The following is a 23795-nucleotide window of genomic DNA, read 5'->3' as shown; positions in this document are numbered from 1 at the left end:
GAGCGCACACCCAGGACACCATCTAGGTCCATTCCTAGGTCTCATGTTTTGGCTCTGAAAGCTCAGGGTCTAGGATAATCCTGACCTGGCGCCACTAGCTACAGCTGCCTGCCAGCCAAGACTTTAAGTCAAAGCAGAAACTATTTTGTCTATGAGTATGGTTAACTGAAGGGCCTAAATACCTGAAAGGTACCAGATCCCACCTCATCTTGGAAGCTAAGCAAAGTCAACACTGGTCAGAGAAAGAAGAAGACGATGTGGACTAGACAAGGCAACTGTTACATGGATCTGTAATTGGTTGACTGGCCGAACCCAAAGGGTGCTCAACAATGGCTCCTTTTCATCCTGGAGAGAAGTGACCAGTGGGGTCCCACAGGGCTCTGTCCTGGGCCCAGGGCTATTCGACATCTTTATCAATGACCTGGATGACAGAATTGGGAGCATACTTATCAAATTTGCAGATGACACCAAATTAGGAGGAATAGCTAATACTCCAGAGGACAGGATCAACATTCAAAATGATCTGAATAGACTAGAAAGCTGGGCCAAAGCTAACAAAATGAAATTCAACACAGAGAAATGTAAGGTATTGCACTTAGGGCTGAAAAATGAAATGCACAGCTATAGGATGGGGGACACCTGGCTGAATGAAACTACATGTGAAAGGGATCTGGGAGTCCAAGTAGACCACAAGTTGAACATGAGTCAACAGTGTGATGCAGCAGCTAAAAGGGCCAATGCAATTGTAGGCTGCATCAATAAAAGTACAGTGTCTAGATCAAGGGAAGTAATAGTGCCACTGTTCAGGCCCCACTTGGAATATTGTGTCCAGTTCTGGGCCCCATAATTCAAAAAGGACATTGAGAAACTGGAGCCATGTGTCCAAAGGAGGGCGACTAAAATGGTGAAAGGTCTGGAAACCATGCCCTATGAGGAACGACTCAGGGAGCTGGGGATGTTTAGCCTGGAGAAGAGAAGGTTAAGAGGTGATATGATAGCCCTGTTTAAATATTTGAAGGGATGTCATATTGAGGATGGAGCAAGCTTGTTTTCTTCTGCTCCAGAGACTAGGACCTGGAACAATGGATGCAAGCTCCAGGAAAAGAGATTCCAGCTCAACATTAGGAGGAACTTCCTGAGAGTAAGAGCTGTTCCACAGTGGAACACCCTCCTTCCTCTGAGTGTAGTGGAATCTCCTTCCTTGGAGGTCTTTAAACAGAGGCTGGATGGCCATCTGTTGGGGATGCTTTGATGGAGAGTTCCTGCATGGCAGAATGGGGTTGGACTGGATCAGGGCCCTTGCGCTCTCTTCCAACTCCATGATTCTAAGAAGAGGAAGAGGAGGAGGAGGAGGGTGGAAAGGGAGGAAGGAGAGGAAGAGAAGGAGGAAGAGGGTGAGAGGGAGAAGAAGTGGAGGAGGAAGGAGGAAGGGGAGGAAGGAAGGCAGCAAAGAAGAGGAGGAGGAGGAGGGAGGCAGCCTCGTCCTCCCCAAAGGCTCGGCCAGAGCGAGGCGAGGCGAGGCGAGGCGAAGGGAAGCCCATCCCTGGCACATGACGGCGCTGTCTATATATAAAGCCCTGAGCATCGGGAGCCCGGTTCCTGGCGCAGTGGAGGCGGAGGCGGCGTCGAAGGAGCAGCAGCAGCAGCAGCAGAAGCGCCGGGACCCGACGGAGGCGGAGGAGGCGGAGGAGGCGGCGATGCTGCCGGCGTGGCTCTGGTGGCTCTTGGCCTCAGCGGCGGCAGCCTCCTCTTCCTCGTCGGGGCCGGGCTCTTGGTCCGGGGAGACGGCGAGGGTGAGGCCGGTGCGGCTGGATGTCGTCGGGGCGCCGGGGCCCTCCTTCGAGATCGTGGCCTTCCAGGAGTCCTTCTCGCTGGCGCTGAGGCCGGACTCGCGCTTCGTGGCGCCCTCCTTCGCCACCGAGTTCCTGGGCGGCGTCCCTTGGGAGGCGGAGGAGGGCGGCGCCGGGGAGCTCCGTCGGTGCTTCTACTCCGGGGAAGTCAACGCCGAGGGGGACTCCTTCGCCGCCCTGAGCCTCTGCGGGGGGCTGACCGGGGCCTTCGGCTACCGAGGGGCGGAGTACCTCATCCGGCCGCTGGAGAAGAAGGCCGCCGTCGGGGGGAGAAGGCTCCTGGAGGGCGAACCGGGGGAGCATCTGCTGCAGCGCCGCCATCGCCGACGGAGCCCCGGAGAAGGAGGAGTGGGAGCAGGGGGCCCGTCCGCCTCCCGCTGCGGGGTCCAGGAGCATCCTCCGGGGGAGCAGGAGCCGTCCCCGGGGCCCCGGCGTCGGTCCAAGCGCTTCGCCTCGCTGCCGCGCTTCGTGGAGACGGCGCTGGTGGCCGACGAGTCGATGGCCCGCTTCCACGGCGCGGACCTGCCGCACTACCTGCTGACGCTGCTGGCCACCGCCGCCCGGCTCTACCGCCACGCCAGCCTCCGCAACGCCGTCCATCTGGCCGTGGTCAAGGTGCTGGTCATCGGCAGCCAGGAGAAGGGCCCCAAGGTCTCGGCCAACGCCGCCCTCACCCTCCGCCACTTCTGCCTCTGGCAGAAGAAGTGGAACAAGGGCAGCGACAAGCACCCCGAGTACTGGGACACCGCCGTCCTCTTCACCAAACAGGTGGGCAAGCCCCACGGCCTCCCCTCACCCTGCTGGCACCGCTAGGCACAAGGCCCTTCCAGGCCACTTCAGCCTCCTTCTCTCTTCTTGGCCCATGCTCTGCCCACTAGGCGCTCTGCCCTTCCATGCAACTTCAATGTCCTTCTCTCTTACTTCATGCCTCTGTGCCCACTAGGCATAATGCTCTTCCATGCCACCTCAATATCCTTCTCTCTTCCTTGAGACCTCTGTGCCCACTAGGCGCTCTGCCCTTCCTTGCCACCTCAGTCTCCTTGTCTTCCTTGCTGCCTCTGTGACCACTACGCCTTTTGCCCTTCCATGCCACCTCAGTCTCCATCTCTCTTCTTTGCCCATGCTGTGCCCACTAGGCACTTTGCACCTCCTTCTCACTTCAGTATCCTTCTCTCTTCCTTGCCCACACTATACCCACTTTCCCTCCTGGCCAACTCTCCGCCCTTCTCTTTCCCTTGCCACCATTGTGCCTAATAGGCACCGTGCCCTTCCTTGCCCATGCTGTGCCCATAGCCCATAGATGCTCTGTCCTTCCTTACAGCCTCAGAACCCACTAGGCATTTTGCCCTTCCTTGCCCACATTGTACCCACTAGGCACTTTCCTTCCTTGCTGCTTCTGTGCCCTTCTCGCTCCCTCCCCCCACTGTGCCCACTAGGCACTCTGTTCCCTTTCCTTCTTCCTTGCTGCTACTGCTGCTGCTGTGCCCACTGGGTGCTCACCCTGCCCTGCTACAGCTCTGCCTACTAGGCTCCCTGCCCTTCTCCCTTTCCCCCTCTGCCTGGCACCCTTCCTTTGCTGGAATGTGGACCAAGTGCCGCAAAGGGTCCCATTCCCACCTTGTGTGTGTTTGTGTATGTGCTGCTTGTATGTGGGTCTCCAGTGGTTGCCTACTGCACTATTTGAAACCAGTGCCCTTGGACCAAATTGTGAAATGGGCTATTTTACTACAGCGGTAAGTAGGAGGCGCTGCAGTAATGAGGTTCTAGGGGTGTGTAGGTTTGTGCCAGAGTGTGCCAGTGGGGAGGATTGGCTTCTTCTTGACTCCAAAAGTGACACTGGCCTTAGGTGGGCAGTCTTCAGATGCCAAGTTTCAAGCTAGGAAGAAGTCGCATGGCATTCTTGCAGGGCTTTCCCCCAGTCCAAAGGGCAGAGTTTGGGAATAGGGAACTACACCTCCCCAAATCCCTAAGGCACATCTGGCTGGGGATTTGGGGAAGTGTAGTTCCCCGTTCCCAAGCTCTGCCCTCTGGAGCAGGTGTTCTGCACACTTCCTTGGAAACTAGCCAGCCTCTCGCCAGCCATGGCTCAGGGATTTGGAGTTAGAGTCCAAAAAGTCGCTTTTGTATGATGGTTAGGGGATTATGGGGATGGCAGTCCCAACAGTCCCATTCCTAGTCCGGTTGCTGCTTTTTGGGGAACCGGAACCATGAAAAAGTCCCATCCCTATGCTGACAGGGGATAATGGCCAAACAGCCAATATTGTCCAAAAAGCCAGTTCGAATGCTAGCAGGGGATTCTGGAAGATGTAGATGGGGGTTCTGGGAGTTGCAGTCCCCAGCATCCCATTCTTAAGCACTAGGGTTTAAGACCTGGAAGTTAGGGTCAGAAATGCCCTCTTCCCAAGAGGGTTAGGGGATTATGGGAATGGCAGGTCCAACAGTCCCATTCCTGGGTTGGTGGGCGGTTTTTGATTAACTGTAGCCTGAGAAGTCCCCATCCATAAGCTGGCAGGGGATAATGGGAGTTGTAGTCCCAAACATCCCATTCCTAAACACTAGGGTTTTCAGCAGGGCGTACCTTTCTCCCACTTGCTGCCTCAGTCCTTGTCATGCAGTGGGTCAGGATCTGAATCTGGGACCTGGTGCATGCAAGGCATGCGCTCGGATTCTATGCCAGCGCTCAGTGGCATCTCCAAAAGAAGGCAGCTCAAGGGGCAGGCACTTGGCATACGTTGAATTCCTTTTGGGTAAGAAGACAAAAAAGACAAACACCCATTGGCACAGTTTTTTATTATTATTTTTGCGCGAGGCCAGTAAATGGGTCAGAAGAGACATTCTTCCAAAGGAGGCAATTCCGACAAGGCTGCAGTTTGTCAGTGGGGCCCTCTTTGAGCAGCTTTGGAGCTGCAACTACTTTCTTCCTCTTCCTCTTTCTCTCTGGCTGCATCCACACTGCAGAAATAACCTGGTTTGACCCCACATTAACTGCCATGGCTCATGCAATTCTGGGAAATGTGGGAGAGCTATGGCCAACAGAGATGGCAAGAGAATGTCTCGCTCTCCTTGCATTCAGTGCCAGGGCCACCTTGTGAAACTGCTAGGCAGCAGGTTGAGGAGCGGTCAGAAGAAAATACATTTCCCCCTTTTTCTTTTCTCCTTTTTTTTTTGTTCCATTTTGTTTTAGTCTGTCAGTTTCCTGCATTATATTTGTTGTTGTTCTATGTCATATACTCTTATACTGGTAACTTAATAAAAATAAATGGTGGTGGGCAGCTAGGGGCTTCAGAGAGTGGTGGAATCTCCTTCCTTGGAGGTCTTTAAACAGAGGCTGGATGGCCATCTGTCAGTGGGGATGCTTTGACTGAGAGTTCCTGCATGGCAGAATGGGTTTGGACTGGATGGCCCTTGAGGTCTCTTCCAACTCTATGATTCTACGATTCTATGTCAATGGGGCAGTGATTTTGGGTTGGATTTCATCCCATGTGGTAAAAAGGAGCTGTCCAAGGTGCTGAATTCTAACCTCCCCAGCCTTTAATAAATCACCTTTAAGGTTCAGACTAAAACCCAGAGTTCATACTTTATCCAAGCTGCCAGCTGCTATATGGAGTTGGTGGGACAGGTCCAGCCTTTAATATCACCTTTAAAGTTCAGACCAAAACCCAGAGTGGATACTTGATCCAAGCTGCCAGCTGCCATTGGAAGGTGGTGGAACGGTATTCTCACTCTCCTTCATGAGGAGGATAGGTTTGTTTATGCAGGGCAGGACAGGCTAACCTGTCCTTTCACAGTTCACTTCTGTTCTCCCTGCAGCTAGCTGGCTGAGGCAGCTGCCTCATTATTCCTGATGGTGAAACAGATCCTGTACTCAGGGCAGACTGAATCGATAAGATTCATCGTCACCATTAATGGCCACTATCAGAAGTGAAATGGAACATTTATATTTTGAAACAGTGTACCTCTGCAGACTAGTTGCTTTAGGGAAGGGAGAGGCAAAGCATGTCCTTTTGGATATTGTTTGATTGCAACTCATATCATTCCTAGCAAGCACAGTCAATGGTGAGGAGTGCTGGGAGTTGCAGTCCAGCAACATCTTAAAAGGCCACGCTTTGTCCAGCTGCGTTCTAGAGAGCTGTCTACTGGCTCCATACTTACACCAGATTCTTCCTCTGATCCAGCAGGGCTCTTCTCCTTTATTTGCTTACTCGTCACATTTATATCACTGTTTACAGCTGGAAGGTTTCTGCAAGCAGATTATGTATAAATAATAAGAATACTAGACGGTTCCTGCCCTCAGGCATAAATCTAAAAAGCCCCAGCTTGAAAGGAAAAGAGGATGGGAAAGGAAGAGGAAATCAAGAAAACTCAAATATTGGTGCTTCATGTTATGAGGTCCTGTGACCTGGGGGAATGGCTGCAGCATGGTGACTATTGGAATTGGGATGAGGAGGGGAGGAGACCCATGGTGCTGGCTTCTCAGGAGGTGTGATGGGGCCCCTGTTTTCTTTTTCCGCCTCATCTTCAGCTTGGTTGACCTGCTACATTCTTATTTGTTTAATCAAATCTCTTTTGTAAAAATGATTGCAAAAGGACTAGGAAACAGAGCGGTTGGGCCGTCTGCAAGCAAGGCATCTCTCACTTGCCTCACGTGTGATCTGGGATTTCTTCCTCTGGGGTCATTTTTCACTCTGAACGTTTTATTTACAGTTGCCGTAAACACGCTTACATTTATCAAGTTGCATGACTTTTGTCCTCAGAGGAACATTCCTGTGATGGAATGCTTAGGGGAAAGACTTACTACTCCTTGCTCTACTGTTTTGTTTTGTTTTGTTTGGGTGCTGATGGGAATCCATCCCAGTCCAGTGAAGAGACGAGTCCCTAGTTTGTTCGACTCATTATTTATGGCTCCAGAAAAGCCCAAACCCATCATGATTTCCTCTGGTGAATCCTGCAGGGAGACCTTGTGAAGAAGGCAGAAGATGACCTTCCAGTTCCTCCCCACTGTGGTCCTTAGCCTCTGCGAGGATCCTGACAGCCAGAGCATTCTTTGTCATGTCTGATGGCTTCTTGCCCAGTAGGAACACAATTGCACACTTCACCCTTCATCCCTTAGCAGATATTAACACAGAAGTGAGAGGTTTTTGCTTTCCTTCTATGGGGACTAGCTTCAGACAGGTGATTGACGTGCAGCTTCTGCAAGGATATGCTCAGCCTGTGCTCATGCTTCATGGCAGCAATCCCAGTTATGCTCATGAGAAACATCTTTGTGTGTCCAGTTGGGATTTCTCATAAGACATGCAAATGTTTCAGCCAAAGCATGCTGTGAAACATCCAGGCTGGTTGCATTTCCATTTTTTTTACACAACTTCAAATTTTCTTATTTTTCAGGGTTCCCATATATGTAGCAGGTTGCCACTGCTTTCCCTGTGTCTATATGGCTGGCTGCTATCATGTAACAAATTTAAGGATGCCTTATCTTCTCTTGAGCCGAGGACACTAGGAATCCCTCAACACCCCCCTCTCCAAATATTGTAAATCTAATCCTAAGTATACTACCATAGACTGGATCAGCAGAAAGCAAAGTGTGGCCATGGACACATTTTTGAGATCCCTGGCCCTTCAAATAGTTTGGGTTTTGTTTTGTTGTTAAAAATGTTCTTAAAACTCTTGGGAGTGTGAAGGGACATTTTACTATGATTTATCTCCACTTGGCTATTTTAAATTGGAGAGGGGAGCTTTTTTAAACTAAGAAATACTTGATGTCATGTTTGCTTCTTGTCTTAAAGTGGCATACTGCAGATATAAGATTTTTTTTCCAGGGGTAGGATGAGAACATGATAAATGTGTTCTCTGTGCCACCAAGGACATGTTGGGGGGCACTTTTAGCCAAATAAAGACACAAAAAGATAAGAAAAAGGATGGATGGGATGCAGAGGGGGTGCATCCTTCCAAGGTACCATGGATGCAGGTGATGCAGCTGCCAACTTCTGAGCTAGATATACTAATATGAAGGATGTGCTCATGTGTGTAGCAGCAATATGCATGCATAAAATAGGCCAGAACATCTTCTAGGTGCCACCCCCTTTTTCCCATCCACAGCTGCAGCAGCCAACTCACTGTGGCCACCCCACAGCTCACTTGCAGAGGTAAGGTTGGAAGATACACTATGCAACTGAGTTGCAGAAAGTGATTTCCTTATCTTTACTCTCCGTGGCACTTCTTTCAGCTCCTGGAAAATGCTGCACAAGGTAGGAGGATTGTACTGAATAGAGTGATCTGTGCTGCAAAGGAGAGGCTGGGTGAATCCTTGAAAAGCAGGTGAAAGCACTCACTTTGTGAGTGGAGCCCTTTCAACAACCGAAGGTAGATTCTAGAATCTAGATCCAACCCTTGGAGGTTCTTTGTGGGGAACAGGACATGGAAAGCTTTGCGCTGTCTGCCAAGTTTTACATCAGGGATGCAAGCCTGGAGTTGCTGATGGACTGCAACTCCTAGTGTTCGTCACCACTGGCTATGCTGGCCCGAGTTTCTGGTATACAACAATTTATTTATTTTATTTAAGGGATTTATGTCCCACCTTTCTTCCAAAATGGGATTCAACAACAGCAGGAGATGTGCATGATTGCCTTGTTCTGTGTCCTAAATCCAATTTAGTCCCAACTAGAGCAATCCATTGAATCAATGGGATTTATCAAATTCCCATGGATTCATTGTGTCTGCTCTAGCTGAGATTTAGATCTACATGCTCTCCTTTTATGTGGGCCTACAAGAAGAAGGGGATAAAAGGAAGGGTCATTGAAAAGCATCTCAAAAACTGCTTTTTCATGGTAGCCTGGTATCTCTTTGCATATTATTGGCACCACCCCTCCTTGAGATGGATAAACTTCCTTGAAACCAATCTTTGTGTAGTTAATAAACAAGTGTATCCAGCCTTTAGGCATACCTTCTGTTTCTCTCTCTCCCTTTCCCTGTATACATCCCATGATACTGGATTGGAACAAGTCAGCTTTGGCTGTTTTCACTCTTCCGATCTATGGGGTGGAGATGTGGAAACCTCACATGTTATACATTAGAGCAGGATGTGGCTCGGCGGATGAGACCCCTTGTCTTACTGAAAACGAGACCTGGAACTTTTCCACCAACTTTGAAAGGGAACTGGATGTTTTTTCTCCAATTGCTGTGTTGCAGCACTGTGGCAAAGGATACGAATGTTTGACAAATGTGATATTACTTACCGGATTGTCAAGAAATTCTTCATGGGGAACGGAAAGGGAGGAGAGAGAGAGAGAGAAAGAATGAATTGCGCTCGATTATCAGCAATCAGAAAGAGTGTTTCAGCCTCATGGCTGCTGCGGGAACAGTAAAAAGAAAAATATGATATTTTTAATAGATAAAGCAAAGGTGTCTTAAATTTTCCTTCTCTTTCTGGAAAGAAGAAATTCTATCCCGGAGCAGATGAGTAACTCACTCCCACCCTTTAATTTTTTTTCTTCTTGGGGAGGTTTTTTTTTCTTTCCATAAGAAGTTCCAAAGTAAAACACTTTTGGAAACACAGGAAATTGATCTCAGCAAGTTTGTAGCAATTTAGACAACGCAGTGACTAGAGCCCTGGATGTAAGTGCTGACCTCCAGTTCAACTTATGGAGCTGCAGTGTGCAATAGCTCCAGAGCTGGGAAAAGTTACTTCTTTTCGGACAACATAGCCACTGGGAGTTGTAGTTCAAAATTTAATTCTCCCAAGCACCACGTAATTCTCACCCAGAGCAGATAAAGAGGTAATCTTAAACGTTCAGGGCTTTTCTGCTTCAGGCAGGTGAAAGGGACTTACCAAATGTAAAACCAAACTAAACCACCTGACTTGTTATCTGCTTGCATGACAAAACACACCTGCTACAATTCCTTTATCTGCACGGCCATTCAAAGGGACAAGAGACCTTTCCAGTTTTCAGTTTGGTAACCCTGCTCTGGATTAAATGTTCTAACTCTTGGCATGACCACAAGGCACACAATTAACGCGGCAAGAGTTTGGTCACAGTGGATGGGTTCTTGTGTCGTTTTTTGTTTCTTTGTTTGTTTACCCGAATCTGAGAACGGCACTTTGTGTTCCCTGTGAAGATAGCAGCAAAACAGACAATGGGTTCTTATCTTGCATTGATGTGGGGAGGAAGTTTTCTACTGACGGCTCGTCCTTTGGATTAACCCTGACCTGATTCTAAGATTGCAACTGTGAGAAAGGAAGTGTGCTGATCCCTTTAACTTGATGGGTTCTCATAATTCCTGGTAGAAACCTTTAGAAGTCTTTGGAATTACATTTGGGATAGGTTTGGTCTCCAGCATTTAAGGCCTCATCCCATCTTTCAGACAATACCCAATTTGCATATTTTCTGCATTACTAAACTGTTCATTCCTCAAACCCCAATGTGAGGGCACTGGATCAACCAAGACATCTGCCTTTCTTGAACTCATCCATCTGTGGTCCCTTGATACCATGGAATTCATCTGCCTGCCAAGAGGCTCTTATGCAAAACCAAACCTCTCTTTTCATTAAGAAAGAGAAGAAAGAAAGAAAGAAAGAAAGAAAGAGCTAATTGATAGGCAGTTTGGAGTTGTAGTCAACAGGTTGGGGATGGAGTGTGGCTGCTCTTTCTCATTTTGGCTTTTGGAAGTTCTTTCTGATGCTAATTCCCTGCATAGAATCATAAAATCTTATAGTTGGAAGGGACCATAAGGACCATTCAGTGCAACCACCTCCCATGCACAGGAATACACAGCTATAGCTCTCCTGAAAGATGCCCATTCAACCTCTGTTTAAAGATCCCCAAAGATGGAGAGTCCACCACCCTCTGAGGTAGTCTATTCCACTGTCAAACAGTTCTTACAGTAAAGGCGTTCTTCCTAATGTTTAGGTGGAATCTTTTTTCTTGTATGTTGAAATCACTAGTTCATGTTCTAGTCTCTGGAGCACCAGAAAACAGGCTGGCTCCATCTTCTAAATGACATCCCTTCAGATATTTAACGACAGCTATCATCTCACCTCTCAGTATTCTTTTCTCCCAGCTAAACATACCCAGCTCCCTAAGCTGTTCCTTGTAAGGCTTGGTTTCCAGACCTCTGATCATCTTGGTTGCCCCTCTCTGGACACATTCCAGCTTGTCAGTGTAATTATTGATCTGAATTGCCCAGAACTGGATGCAATATTCCAGGTGATGTCTGACCAAAGCAGAATAGACTGGCACTACTACTTCCCCCAATCAGTACACTGTGTTGCTGTTGATGCAGTCCAGAATTGTATTTTTTTTTAGCCACTCCTAGAGGTGTGTGGCCCTCTTTTCCAATGTTGTTTATTCTCATCTTCCATCCAAGCAGGGATGAGAAGGGCTGTGGCCAGTCTCAGTGGAAGGGCACACGTTTTGTGTGTGGAAGGTTCCAGGTTCAATCCTACCTGGAACCTGGGAGAGTTACCAGCTCCCAGTATAGACCAGTGGCTCTCAAGCAGGGATGCTCCAAATGTTGACTTCCAGACTCCTTGGCCACTGACTGTGATGGCCGGGGCCTCTAGTAATTGATCTATTATCTAATAATATCTGGATCCATCCCCTCCTGGTTGAAAGCTACTGGTGCAGGCAGTCATGAGTTCAATGGTCTAATGGTTTGACTTGGTATAACACAGTGTGAAGTCGAAGGCTTCAGAAGAAGCACAATCAAAACACTGGTATACTGAGCAAAATGCATCTGCAAACCCCACTTCTTGGAGGATGAACTGAAACATCTGGACCAGGCTCTACAGGACAATGGTTATTCCAGCTCAGACATCAGAAGGGCTGCCAGGCCCAGAAAAACCCAGAGGAGTGAAGACAAGCAGCCACCCAAAGGGAAGGTATTTTTACCATACTGTCTGTCTGTCACAGACAGAATAAGCAAAGTGGTGAGGAAGCATAACCTGCAAATGGTTTACAAACCGACAAAGAAAATCCAGCAAATGCTTTGCTCAGCCAAGGACCAGAGAGACCCTCTCACAGCCGCAGGAAGAGTTTACCACATACCATGCAGCTGCAGACAAGTCTCCATAGGGACCACCAAACACAGTGTGCAAACAAGAATCAAGGAACATGAGAGACACTGCAGACTGGGCCAGCCAGAAAAATAAGCAGTAGCAGAACATGCCACTAACCATCCTGGGCATAAAATACTGTTTGAAAACACTGAAGTTCTGGACCATGCCAACCACTACCATGTCAGGATGCACAGGGTAGCCACTGAAATCCACAAATACCTGGACAATTTCACCCGGAAAGAAGAAACCCTTAAAGTGAACAAAATTTGGCTACCAGTCCTGGGGAATAGCAAATTAAGGACTCAGCAAATGCAAATGGGAAACCATTCAGAGTCAGGGGCTTTCCCTGCAGATAATGATCACCAATTAGCAGACATTAATCCTCTTTTTCATTAGCCTCCCAGCCTGAGGCGATGTCATGGCCAGCCAAGATCAGCTCTCGGAGGATGAGGAGGAGGATGAGCCTCCTCCAGAGCAAGGGCTGATTGAGGCAACGCCAGGTGCTGTTCCTGCCCTGCCAGGTCCCAGCTGTGATCCTCCAGCCCCAGAGGAGGAGATTCAACCAGGTCCTAGTGCCGAAGAGAGGCCTTCTTTGGTACCACTGCCTAGTGGGGACTCTGGGGACGAAGCTTGCATGCAGGTGCCTTCTTTCAAAGAGAGAAGAGCCGAGAGTGCTTGCAGGCGCAGATCACAGAGAATTGCCGAGAGGCAATTAGCCAACCAGCCTCAGGTGGCACGAGGGAGAGTTTCCCTTACTTAAGTGGGACAGAGACTAATGCTGGTTGCTAGAGTTTATTGCATGATCTCTCGGCGTGATTGCTGCTAGCACTAGCTCCTAGTGTTTGGATTCTTTGTTACCTTGACCTTGGACCGGACTTCGTTAACTCTTGGCTGTTTGACCTTGGACTGTTTGATCAACGTTGTTTCTCGGTATCCTGACTTCGGCTTGACTCTCGGAACGTTTGGACTTCTGGAATACTGAACTCGGCTTGTTTTCTCGGACTGCTCTCAGACTGATTCCTTGCAAGGTCTGCTTTACTTTCACTTCCACTGTGCTAAGGCTCTGTTATCAGCTACTGTCAAGTGTCTGCTGGCAGCATTCCCGGACAGGCCTGCCATCAGCAACAGAACAATACACATGCAAATCACTCCTGCATTCCCAGGCTCACACAGTATATATATACTCACTTTTTCCAGGCAAATCATTCTCTGAAGATGCCAGCCTCAGATGCTGGTGAAACGTCAGGATGAAACTTTTCTGGAACATGGCCACATAGTCCAAAAAACCCATAAAAAAGTATTGGTATAACACAGTTTGCATTGAGGCGACAGGGTTGTAGATCAGCACTAGAGTAATATACTTTCCATATTGAGGTCCCAGATTCACTCCCTAAATAATGTTCCTGGTCTGCCTGAAAATACAGAGATTCTGCACCAGTCAGTGCTCTGAACTTGATGGTCCAGTAATTTTATTTGGCATCAGACAGCTTCCCATGCCCTGGCTTTAGAAAGAGTAAAGTGGCAGAGGACTCAGTACATACAAAGTTGGAGTGCCAATGTCTTGTGGCCCAGCTGGGAAATCCTTTGTCTGAACCCCTGGAGAAGTACTGGTGGTCTCTGTCAATGATGTAGTTCATTATATACAAGGCAGCTTCCTAATGCTCTTACAAATCTCATTCTTAGATGGCACTACTGTAGTGTAGTGACTATGATTCAGGAAATCTCACTATTAAGGTTTTTAAGCTGATTTTGTCTAGGAGTCTCCTTGGGTCCCAATTTCTGAAAGAAAGGCAGCATGCAAATTATTATTATTTAAAGGATAATAGCACTGATCCTATTTAGTGGTGTTATTGTTAGGACTAAAGCGAGGCAGTACACGCAAGGGATTCTGAACATCCAAAGTTTGTGTTAAACATGTGAACATTGGAACCAGAGTGGTGTAGTGATTTGAGCGTTGGACTATAACTCTGGAGACCATGGAAATCCATTGGGCAACCTTGGGAGAATCACACTCTCTCAGTTTCAGAGGAAGCCAAAAGTAAACTCACTCTGATCAAATCTTGCCAAGAAAACCCAGTGACAGGCTCACCGTAAGTCAGAAATGTCTTGAAGGCTGATAGCATCAACATATTAAAATTAGGAGGTAGTTGGCTTTGTACAGAATTTTTGGGAAATGAAGCATCAAGGTGCTTTGAGAAACAAAATGGGCTTCAGGCCCGGCTGTCAACACATCATATTATATAGCCACTGCTCTGAAGCTAAGTAGTCAATGCTTCAATGAAAAGGAGACTATTTGTGAGTCCTATGTATGCCACCTTGAGTCTTAGGATGGAAGAACTGTGGGATATATATGTAATCAATGAGAATAATAGGACATATATAAATTAGTCACCATGTATATATATTTTCCCAGACCTCTCAATACCACTTGCTGGGAAATATGGATTGGGGGGGGGGGGGGCGTGCTATGACATTCATGCCCTGCTTGCAGGCTTCAAACTCAGATCCAGGCATACTTGTTCCAAAAAGTAATAGCACAACTGTTTCCTGTGTTAGTTCACACAAACAAAATTGTCACTCAGAGAAGTAATGTGCTTCATGCAGCATATTTACTTATAAAGTGTTATTTGCAAGACATGGTTCATGCTATGTCATGAGCTCATAAGTAGCATTCATTTCATTCACAAATAACCGCTGCCCATGGAGAACTTTCCATCTCATGTTTCTGTCTAGTTCTTGCTTTCCATTGTGTTATTTTATGGATACTGGACTTATTCACTGAGGCTCTTTCTCTATGACTTATGTAGCCAGTTCTCCCTTCCACCTTATGCATTCATATGAACCATTGCACAGGCTCAAGCAAGCAGTAAGCAATCGGATGTCCTTCAGATGTGTCCTCCCATAATCCTTGACCATTGTCATGCTGGGTTGAGGCTTATGGGAGTTGAAGTCCCAAAGGTGTGGAGGGCGTTTGGTTGTTTGTCCCAAGTTATGTGAAGAGTCAATATGTGGGTTTGATGGTTTCCTAAGGCAAAGGACAACAGTTATGACTTAATGTCCATTGGAACCCAGGCATAAGAAGCATAGGGGTTAAAGGGAGGACCCATTAAAAGTTCCTTGTTAATCTCTGCTTGCAGTCAGCAGGCGAGATTCACCAGAGAAAGTGTGTCAGTGTGTCAGTGCAGGTGTTGGGCGGGGAGCCAAGGGCTCTTTTCAGCTAGCAAGGAAACAGGAATTAAAAAAGAAAGAAAGAGAGAGGAATGAGTAAGGCCAAGCAAATGGCCAGCCTCCACAGAGCAACATTTCCCCCTCCCTCAGATGAACGGATGTTCTACTTTTGGATCACACTCTCAGTCTCTGGATGATGAGCCTCTGGAAGCAAATGCCCATAATGCTTTCTTTCCTCTATCTAGCAGGTCTGGATGAAGAGCAGGAACCAGCTAGCATCATGCCTATGGTGTCTTCATCTTAACTCTAGGCCATGGGTGGGCATGCAACCTGTAGCACTCCAGATGTTATCAGTCTGCAGATCCCTTGAGCTCTACCCAATGTAGCTAGTGGCAAGGGATGATGGGAATTGTGCTCTGTCAATGATGTTGCCTGTGTCCATCCTAGGACACTGTTTCTTCTGCAGAAGGACAGATATAGAAAGATATGTGTGCAAAATTTCATTTGGAGAGTGAAAGAGGACGAAAGTGGGGGGAAATCCATGTAGTATTTGGAGAAAACATCTGTGTGAGAGAAGTTCTACTCTGCTGGATAAGCTGGAGGGTCGATCTAATGCCATATTCTATTTCCAGATGTGGATAGCCAGATGTTTTTTTTAGAAATCTCATGGTCATGATAGTGGAGATATCCAGCCCTACGTAGGGTTCACCACATCCCTCTGACCTCTGCTAAGAGAGCCTTTAGGTGGGAGACCCTTGCATCTGAACCTTTTCATTCCAAAGTGGTGTTTGAGTAGGCAAACACCAGAGTCTCAGGGTCCAGTAGTTTCTACCTCTTCTGAAAGCCTTGGTCTAGGCTAGAACTTTTGGAACTGCTGAATCTGATGCTGGTTGGGAAGATTGGGGAAACTGTAATCTCAGCAAATGACTTCTCTAAGATCGGATTAATATATACATGAAAACATAAATGATGGAAGGAGCAGGTGGCCATGACAATCATAGGAACAATATCCCTGAACCCTTGTGTGGATACTCCTTGCATTGTTTGCAGATGTTACCTTTGTTATCATGAGGATTAGGAAGACGCTCTTTGAAACAAATCAAGCTGACATTCTTTTGCAGGAGATCTCCCAAAGACCTGAATAATATGGGAAGAAGTACTTTGTTTAGCATCAAAGCCTTTTGTAATGAACGTGTCACAGAGTTGCAGGGTGATATTTGATTTGGGTCCTCCGAAATTGATAAGCCAGCAAGAGAGCCATCTTGGGAGTGAACCAGCTCCTTTCTGTTCTGTCTACCTTCAGAAGGGAAAGGAGAAGCAGATCGTAATGGAGACTGACCAAAGAATTCAGTAGCTTTCCCATCTCAATCTCTCAAGAAGCAGAAAGGATGATCTGAATGATGAATGAGCTTAGCTTCTTCTCATAACTCACCTGTCATGGTGAGACAAGAGAGAGTGAAATTCCTTCTGTGGCTGATGGAAAGCAGCACTGGGAAAACCCTTGCTTAGCAATGTCTGTCAAGGCCTCCCCCTTCACTGGCACTTACTACTAACTGATTAGCATCTTATCACTACTAGGTATAAGGCCTAGAGACCCTAAAGGTACCAGATCCTGTCTGGTCTTGGAAGCTAGGTAGGGTCAGCTCTGGTTAATACTTGGATGGGAGACCACCACTAAATACCAGGTGTTGTAAGCTATAATTCAGAGGAAGGAACTGGAAAAAGCACCTCTGAGTATTCCTTGTCAAGGAAACCCCTATGAAATTCATGGGGTCACCATAAATCAACAGGTGACTGAAGGTACATGTGCAGACCAGCAGGCATTCTGGCCTTTGCAATTGATACTTGTACTCTGTGCCAGGAGATGTCTGAAGATCCTTCTCTCTCCAGCATCTTGCCACTCCTTCAGCTCTTATGGCTCACTAAACCTTGGGTCTCAATCAGGTCTCAATGAATAGTACCAGACTGGTCCAATAGCACCATTCTACAGATCAGCAGCAGCCAAACAGACATCTTGGGGGCTCTGGTGAATTCAGAACCAGGTTGGAACAGCTTCATATCTCTTCCTTGCATGGGGCCCAAATTGTTTTGCATGTCAGCGGAGATAAGAATTTTTTTGTGTGGGTTTTTCGGGCTATGTGGCCATTTTCTAGAAGAGTTTATTCTTGATGTTTTACCAGCTTCTGTGGCTGGAATCTTCCTGGCGAAACATTAGGAATAAACTCTTCTAGAACATGGCCTGAAAACCTACAAAAAACTATGGATGCCGGCCATTAAAGCCTTTGACTTCACATTAGTAGAAAATGATTAATAAGATAAAATAATCTAATTCAATTAACATTTAAATTAGAAAGGAGAAAATTAATTATTTAGTGTTTCTTATGTTGCCATTTAAATTTTAAGTTTAGTGTCGGCACGGAAGACATTACCAGAACGCAAGTGAAAAATAATGTCCCTGATTTTATTCTCCTCCTCTGCTACATCCTTGTTTTGAATTTGGTAGAAAAAGGGGGAAAACTGCATGAGTTTTAGAAAAGCACATTTCTCTTGGAGGCAGATCATTTACTGAGAGGGCTAACCTGAAAAGCCCTTAACACATTTCATCCCATTGGAACATCTCTTGAGTAAGTGTTTTGGATCTTGTGACCTAAACAGTGCAGTTCCTTAACCCTGAGGGACTAACAAAAAAGCAAGAAGCAGTTTTGCAAAAAATCCAAAAAAGCTAGGCTTTGGGGAGAGAACCAGCTGGGAAATATAAAACCTCTTGGCTCTTTGGCAAGGTCTCTCACTTAACAATTCAATTAAGCTATTTCTGGAATTTAGTTAATGTTGAAATTCCATCTTAAGTCCAACAAGCATGTTAAAAATAAATTTAAGTAAGTTGACCCTTTTCCTTAGAAAATTCAGAACTTAATTGTCTGGAAAGCCAGCATCTGGGAGTAAAGTACTTGTAATGAGAAATGATGCTCTGTCCTTTCCCTGACTGCCAATGTGTGCTGGCATCCTGTTAGTGACATAATAATGGCTTATGTCCAACTTAATGCCTTAGTAAGCCACTTTTTGTTGTTGTTGTTGCAGGATTGGAATCCTCTACGGAACCTGAGCAACAACAAGCCCCATACCCTACATTTTAGCTGCATGAGGAGCATCCTGTGCACAGTCATTTAGTGGCTGGTGGAGAGCAGAGAACATTGGACAAGCATCTGGCTATGTCCCATGGCCAGATGAAGAACATTGACATCATTGGCCAAGATGCCCTGAGGACCCCCAAAGATTTTGGTGGTCTTGGTGGATAATGGCATTTTTCTGTATCTGACTGTAGGGACAAAGCCACATGCTTCTTCGATGACTTCTGCTCTTCACTGGTCACTAAATAACCATGAAGGGGGCTTCTTTAGTTTACACACTGTCTCTACAATGCTGGTTTCACCTGGGGTTTCAAACCTATATTTGCTCAGCATCTCCTGGCAGTGCAGTGAATCTTAGTTTGCTTCCTCCCATATTCAAACACGTGTGGATTTGGATGAATTAAAATTAAACGACTTAAGCCAAAACCTTTACCCATGCTTAGCGGGCACCAGTGGCTCCATTGTCAGTAAGGTGGCCAGTCCACTTGCATTCTTTAAAGGAGCTATCTGAGGTGCTGAGGCTATTTTGGAATTAGGGTTCAGTACTCCAGATAGCTTCTTTAACATTTGGACTGCAACTTGGAGTAAATTCACTGCCCCATTCAGGTCTTCAGATTTCCTATTTAAAAATTTCAGATTTGAAAAATGCCCCAAATTAAATGGACTAAATCACAATTCTCACCCATCCCTAGGCGCAAAGCTGAATATTCAAAGACACGTTTTATTCTCTTAACATGAAAGGTAGCTTTGTACCAGGTCAGGCTTTATCTTAATGCTCCCTTATGCATGATCTTTCTTAGGCACAAAAGGACACTAAGCTTGGGAAAGTGACGTTATTTTGAACTGCATCTCTCAGAATCACTCAGATTACATGGTCAGTGGCTGTTTTGAATAAAAGATTGTGGAAGTTATAGTTCAAAAAAGGAATTTTCTCAAGCTCTGCATTCTTCTGATCCCATAAACCCTGATAGCTTTACCTGGGGGACCTCTCACACTACACAATTATATTGCTATGATTCCATGTTTACTCCTGTGGCAACATCTTGCTGGACCCCAGGATATGTAGTTTAGGGAGGGTTATTGAGAATTTTCAGCCAGAGAGTTCTAGTGCTTATGGAACTTCAAACCCCAGTATTCCATAGGATGGAACTGCAGCAGTTTAAGTGGAAAAAAAGCGCTATGATTGTGGAGTGTGAAAGGGGCCCTGGAGATGCCAGTGATTGAACCCAGGATCTTGTGCTGTAAAAGCATGTGTTTCACCACTACTCTAAGGTTTATGGAGTCCGGGATTAGCTCAGGATTAGTTAAACTTGTAATTATTAAACTTGTAATTGGGTGACCAAATCCAACATTGTTGGAGAGCTCTGTCAGGAAGGCTTTTTCAGTGATGCCATGCCTATGATCACTTTCACACATACAGTTCATTGTAGGTGAACCAGCCTTCTCAATGAGCCTGGATCTCCCTTGGAGAAACTGAGGATGGGAGCTCTCCATCATTCCTTGCCGACCATTGGGAGGGACCATAGCTTTGTAGTAGAGCAAAAGCTTTGCAAGCATGAAGTCTCAGGTTCGATACGCAGCATCTCTAGGTAGGACTGGAAAAACTTCTGCTTGAAACCCTGGAGAGCTGCTGCCAGCCAGTGCCAGCTTTGCTAGGCTAAGTGGATCACTGGTCAGACTCAGTAGAAGACATTTTCCAGTGGACCCCCTTCCACCCTCTTTTTCTTTGTGTGAGACCACTCATAGTAGAGCTGTCCTTTGGAATGGACCTATACCCATTCCCCTGTTACTGGCATGGATGCTAAAGCAGACCTATTAGTTTCCTTGTGTGCATTCTGTGTTGCTTGTTATCCAATTTTCCTGCTGAGTTATCCATAAATTTGTTATGCGTGTACATTTGTTTTTTTAAAAAATGCTGCTGCATTCTGGCCAGCGACCCTTGCAAACCTATTACACTTAATTTCACTCGTTCTGGATGGTGGCCTAAAAACCAAGTGACTCCTTCCTATCCCCCACCATCTGATAATATAGGTTTCCTCTTAAGGCCCAGTAGTTGCCTAGCAGGAGAGGGGTTTCTTTTTTTTTTTGGTCTTACTACTCAGTTTACTTTCCGCTTCCTTTTTTAAAAAGAAGAAAAAGAAAAAAAGATTGTGCCAGATTCTCTAGCATCCGCCACAGAAAAGCATGTGCTGGCTACAAGTGATGCAGTTTGCAGAAGGACAATGGAATCTGCCTGATTTCCCTGTCCAGGCTGCTGAACCTTTTGAGATTAGCATCTAGAAAGAAAAAGGAAAGTGAACATGGAAACATTCGGGCTGCACTTTTAGTAGTAAATCCTGGACTGGCTTGCTGTATTAATCTGGGGCAACAAATTCAGAAAAGAAAAAGAAACGAATCTTGTGGTACATTAAATGAACAATTGTCAGTCCTATGCATGTTCATGAGGGAGTAAGCTTTTTGAAATATAGCAGAACCCCTGAAGAAATATTCATAGGATTATTCTTCCCTTGAGGCAAAAGCTCTTAAAGATCATAAACTTGCAAGCAGTGGCAACTGGTGGCTTCCACATCAGTGGGATGGTGATTCCTCTCCAGGTTTTCATCCAGAGTTTAAAGGAACTGTGAAGTCAAAGGCTTTCATGGCTGGCATAGTTTTTTTGTGTGGGTTTTTCTTCTTGTCTGCCTTCTTCACTATCCAGCTCTCACATCCATACATTGTGATGGGGAATACAGTTGCTTGGATGATTCTAACTTTAGTGCTCAGTTGGACCTCTTTACACTTCAGGATCTTGTCTAGTCCTTTCATGGTTGCCCTTCCCAATCCTAGTTTTCTTTTGATCCCTTGACTGCAGTCTCCATTCTGATCAATCTTTGATCCAAAACATGGGAATTCTTTACCTATTTTGATTTCTTCCTTGTCTAGGTTGAAATTATGTAGGTTGAAGTTATGCATGCATGTGGGTATGGATAGATCCCAGGGCCTCTCCCAGAAGGTCCCATTTGCACAAAGTGAAGGACAGGAACTGCCAAATTTTGGAAAGTTATATTAATAAGTAATTTGTTACTATTAGCATCATGAGACCAAAAAAGTAATATCACTAAAAACAAAGTAGATTTTTAAACATTGACTGTATGTAAATAAAGTTGCTACAATTGCTATTGTTAGGTTCTTTTCTTTTAAATATATAAGAATGCTACAAGCCCCTGGTTTGGGACACAAAACACACCTAATTAGTGAGTTTGCCTTGTAATTCTAAAGGTAACTAAAATAGTTACAGTTGCACCATAAAAAGATTGAGGTTATCTTTCAGTACAGTTGTAAGGTAACATGAATGTAGAGCTCCACCATCTAACTGATGCTATGGGTCTGGGAAGGTGGCCGTGGCCAGATGGTGAAGGGCACAGACAGAGCTTTCCCTGGCATCCCCAGTGGCCCAGCAATGGTGGCTTAGTTGGGGGTGGCAGGGAGCTCCATTTGGTTGCCATCTGGCTTCCTTTGCAGAGCTTGGGATAAAGCATTGCACAGGGAGGTACTGGGGACCTTCTTGCACAGTGGCTGAAAATATACTGACATTTGTGTAATCCTTTGTTACACAAGTGTAAATCATCAAGAGAACCCCAGCCTTGGTTATTTGTTTAATTATTCCAAAAAGGGAACTAATGTCATGTAACTTATTATTTCTGACTGTTTGTTTCCCAACTCTGAGGATCACACAGAGAGCAAGCGTAATTGACAACCAGACACAGTGGCTCCTTTGGCTTGCTGTTCTTATGGATTGTGCCATCCCACCCTCTGCAGTGCTGATGTTTCCCATAATATTTATGACCATCCTGGCTAGCTCCCAGCGGCTCATACCATGTGTATCTTCATCCTGGATTCCTTCAGCTGTCAGCAAGATCCCAAAAGATGATAGAGGTGAAATACGATGCTTGAGTCTTCCCCAAAAGATGAAGAATGCCCCTGTGTTTAAAATCTGTCAAACCATTCATCTTCTTCTCTCTCTTCCTCCTTCCTGACTCTCCTGTGTGGGCGCAGTTCAAAGGAGATCTCCCTCACAGGAAAGAAGGAGGCTGTATCTGCTTCTGACAGAGAGAAGGACATCCAAGGACTGGGATCGGATTTGATGTCTCAGGATACGTGCCTGGTGCTGGCAGTCAGCCATCCCTGTGATGTTCAGTGGGCTTTTTTGCATCAGGAGTGAAGCAATGTGTAGTCTTCCAAATATCATTGGACTGCATGTCCCATCAGGTCTGGCCAACATAGCCAAAGGCAAAGGATCATGGGAGCTGCAGTCCAGCAGCACCTGAAGGGAATCACGTTCTCCTCCCTCCAGCATCATGTACTAGAGCCAGCCTTTGCAGTAGATTCAGCGAAGTGTTTGCTCTGGATGGCAGAAGATTTTGGCATGGGACCAAAGGGCAGCAAATTAATTAATTATTTTTTTATTTTCACTGGCAGGGATGTAGAGATTTGCTTGGGAGATTTTCTGGCTCATGTGCCCATGTAACTAGGCTGTGAGTACTACACACTTTGTTTTGGGGGTTGTATGTGGGTGGAGTAAGGATGTGAAAATACTTCACAGCTGGTGAGATTTTGGCTGAGACAAGGATGCCTTGATGTGTTGACAGAAGCATCTTTTTGATTTGTGTGGACAAATTAGGCAGATACACACACACACACACACACACTTATACACACACAGCACAGAAGTAAAAAAAGACATGGTGTTTGATCAAATAGACACAGATAATGCATTCAGTGCTGCTCCTTTACAACAGACCAGCAACGAGGCAACGTGACAGTTAATAGTTTGTAATAATAAATAAGTAATTTCTTTTAATTGTGAAAAGTGGTCAGTGCACTGCCAATAGTAATAGCTGGGTTTTGTTTGCTTTTATACACTGCTTTGTACGTTGTTTTTGGCTGCAGCTGAGTGATTTTTACCCAAACTGCCCTGGGAGTTGGCCCTTGCCCAAAATATTATTACCGGCTGACAAAACAAATGTAGAAAAGAAAAGAAAAACAATCGAACAACAGGTTTAGGTGTCATTGAGAGAAACTCTTTAGGTAACCAAGGTATGCAAGGTAAGCAGTGGAATATATTGTATTCAGATTTATCAAAAGGACAATGCCTTGGAATGGTGATAATACTTCATTCTTCTGGAGTCAGGATCTAGTACATCCTCTTTGCTTGCTGTTACAGTAGCTAAAGGGGGATGTTTCCTCCACCCAGGTTCACCTTGAAACTTGGTTGTTGTTCATTGGTGTCGAATTGACTTTGACTTCTGGCGATCCTGCGAATGAGAGAATTCCAAGATACTCTGTTATTACCTGCCCTGCTTAGTTCTTGCAAACTCAGGGCTGTGGCTTCTTTGTTTGAGTCTATCCACCTATACTTCATCTTTTCTTACTGCCTTCCACTTTGTGTGTTTGTGCCTTCAAGTCCCCTGTCGATTTATAGTGACCTCATTAATTTGACAGGATTTTCTTACTCAAGGAATATTCAGAGGTGGGTTTGTCCATTTCTTCTTCTGAAATATAGCTACTGCACCTGGTACTACATTGGGAGTCTCCCATCTAAGAGCTGACCTTGCTTAA

General features: G+C 45.9%; 1 protein-coding gene across 1 annotated transcript in view; it reads left to right on the top strand.

Moving 5' to 3' along the window:
• The first annotated feature begins 1550 nt into the window (after nt 1-1550).
• The window catches only part of LOC149307010 (A disintegrin and metalloproteinase with thrombospondin motifs 15-like), a 45497-nt gene continuing 23252 nt past the window's right edge, over nt 1551-23795 (top strand). The window contains exon 1 of the mRNA XM_089538241.1: nt 1551-2618. Within this exon, the coding sequence (XP_089394367.1) occupies nt 1551-2618 (1068 nt within the window). The remainder of the gene's footprint in view (nt 2619-23795) is intronic.

Source organism: Sceloporus occidentalis, unplaced genomic scaffold (assembly GCF_023333645.1).
Source record: "Sceloporus occidentalis isolate IW3139 unplaced genomic scaffold, rSceOcc1.0.p SCAF_9, whole genome shotgun sequence".
NCBI lineage: Eukaryota > Metazoa > Chordata > Lepidosauria > Squamata > Phrynosomatidae > Sceloporus > Sceloporus occidentalis.
Note: the sequence above shows the minus strand (reverse complement) of the source record. Positions and strands in the feature narration are given on the sequence as shown.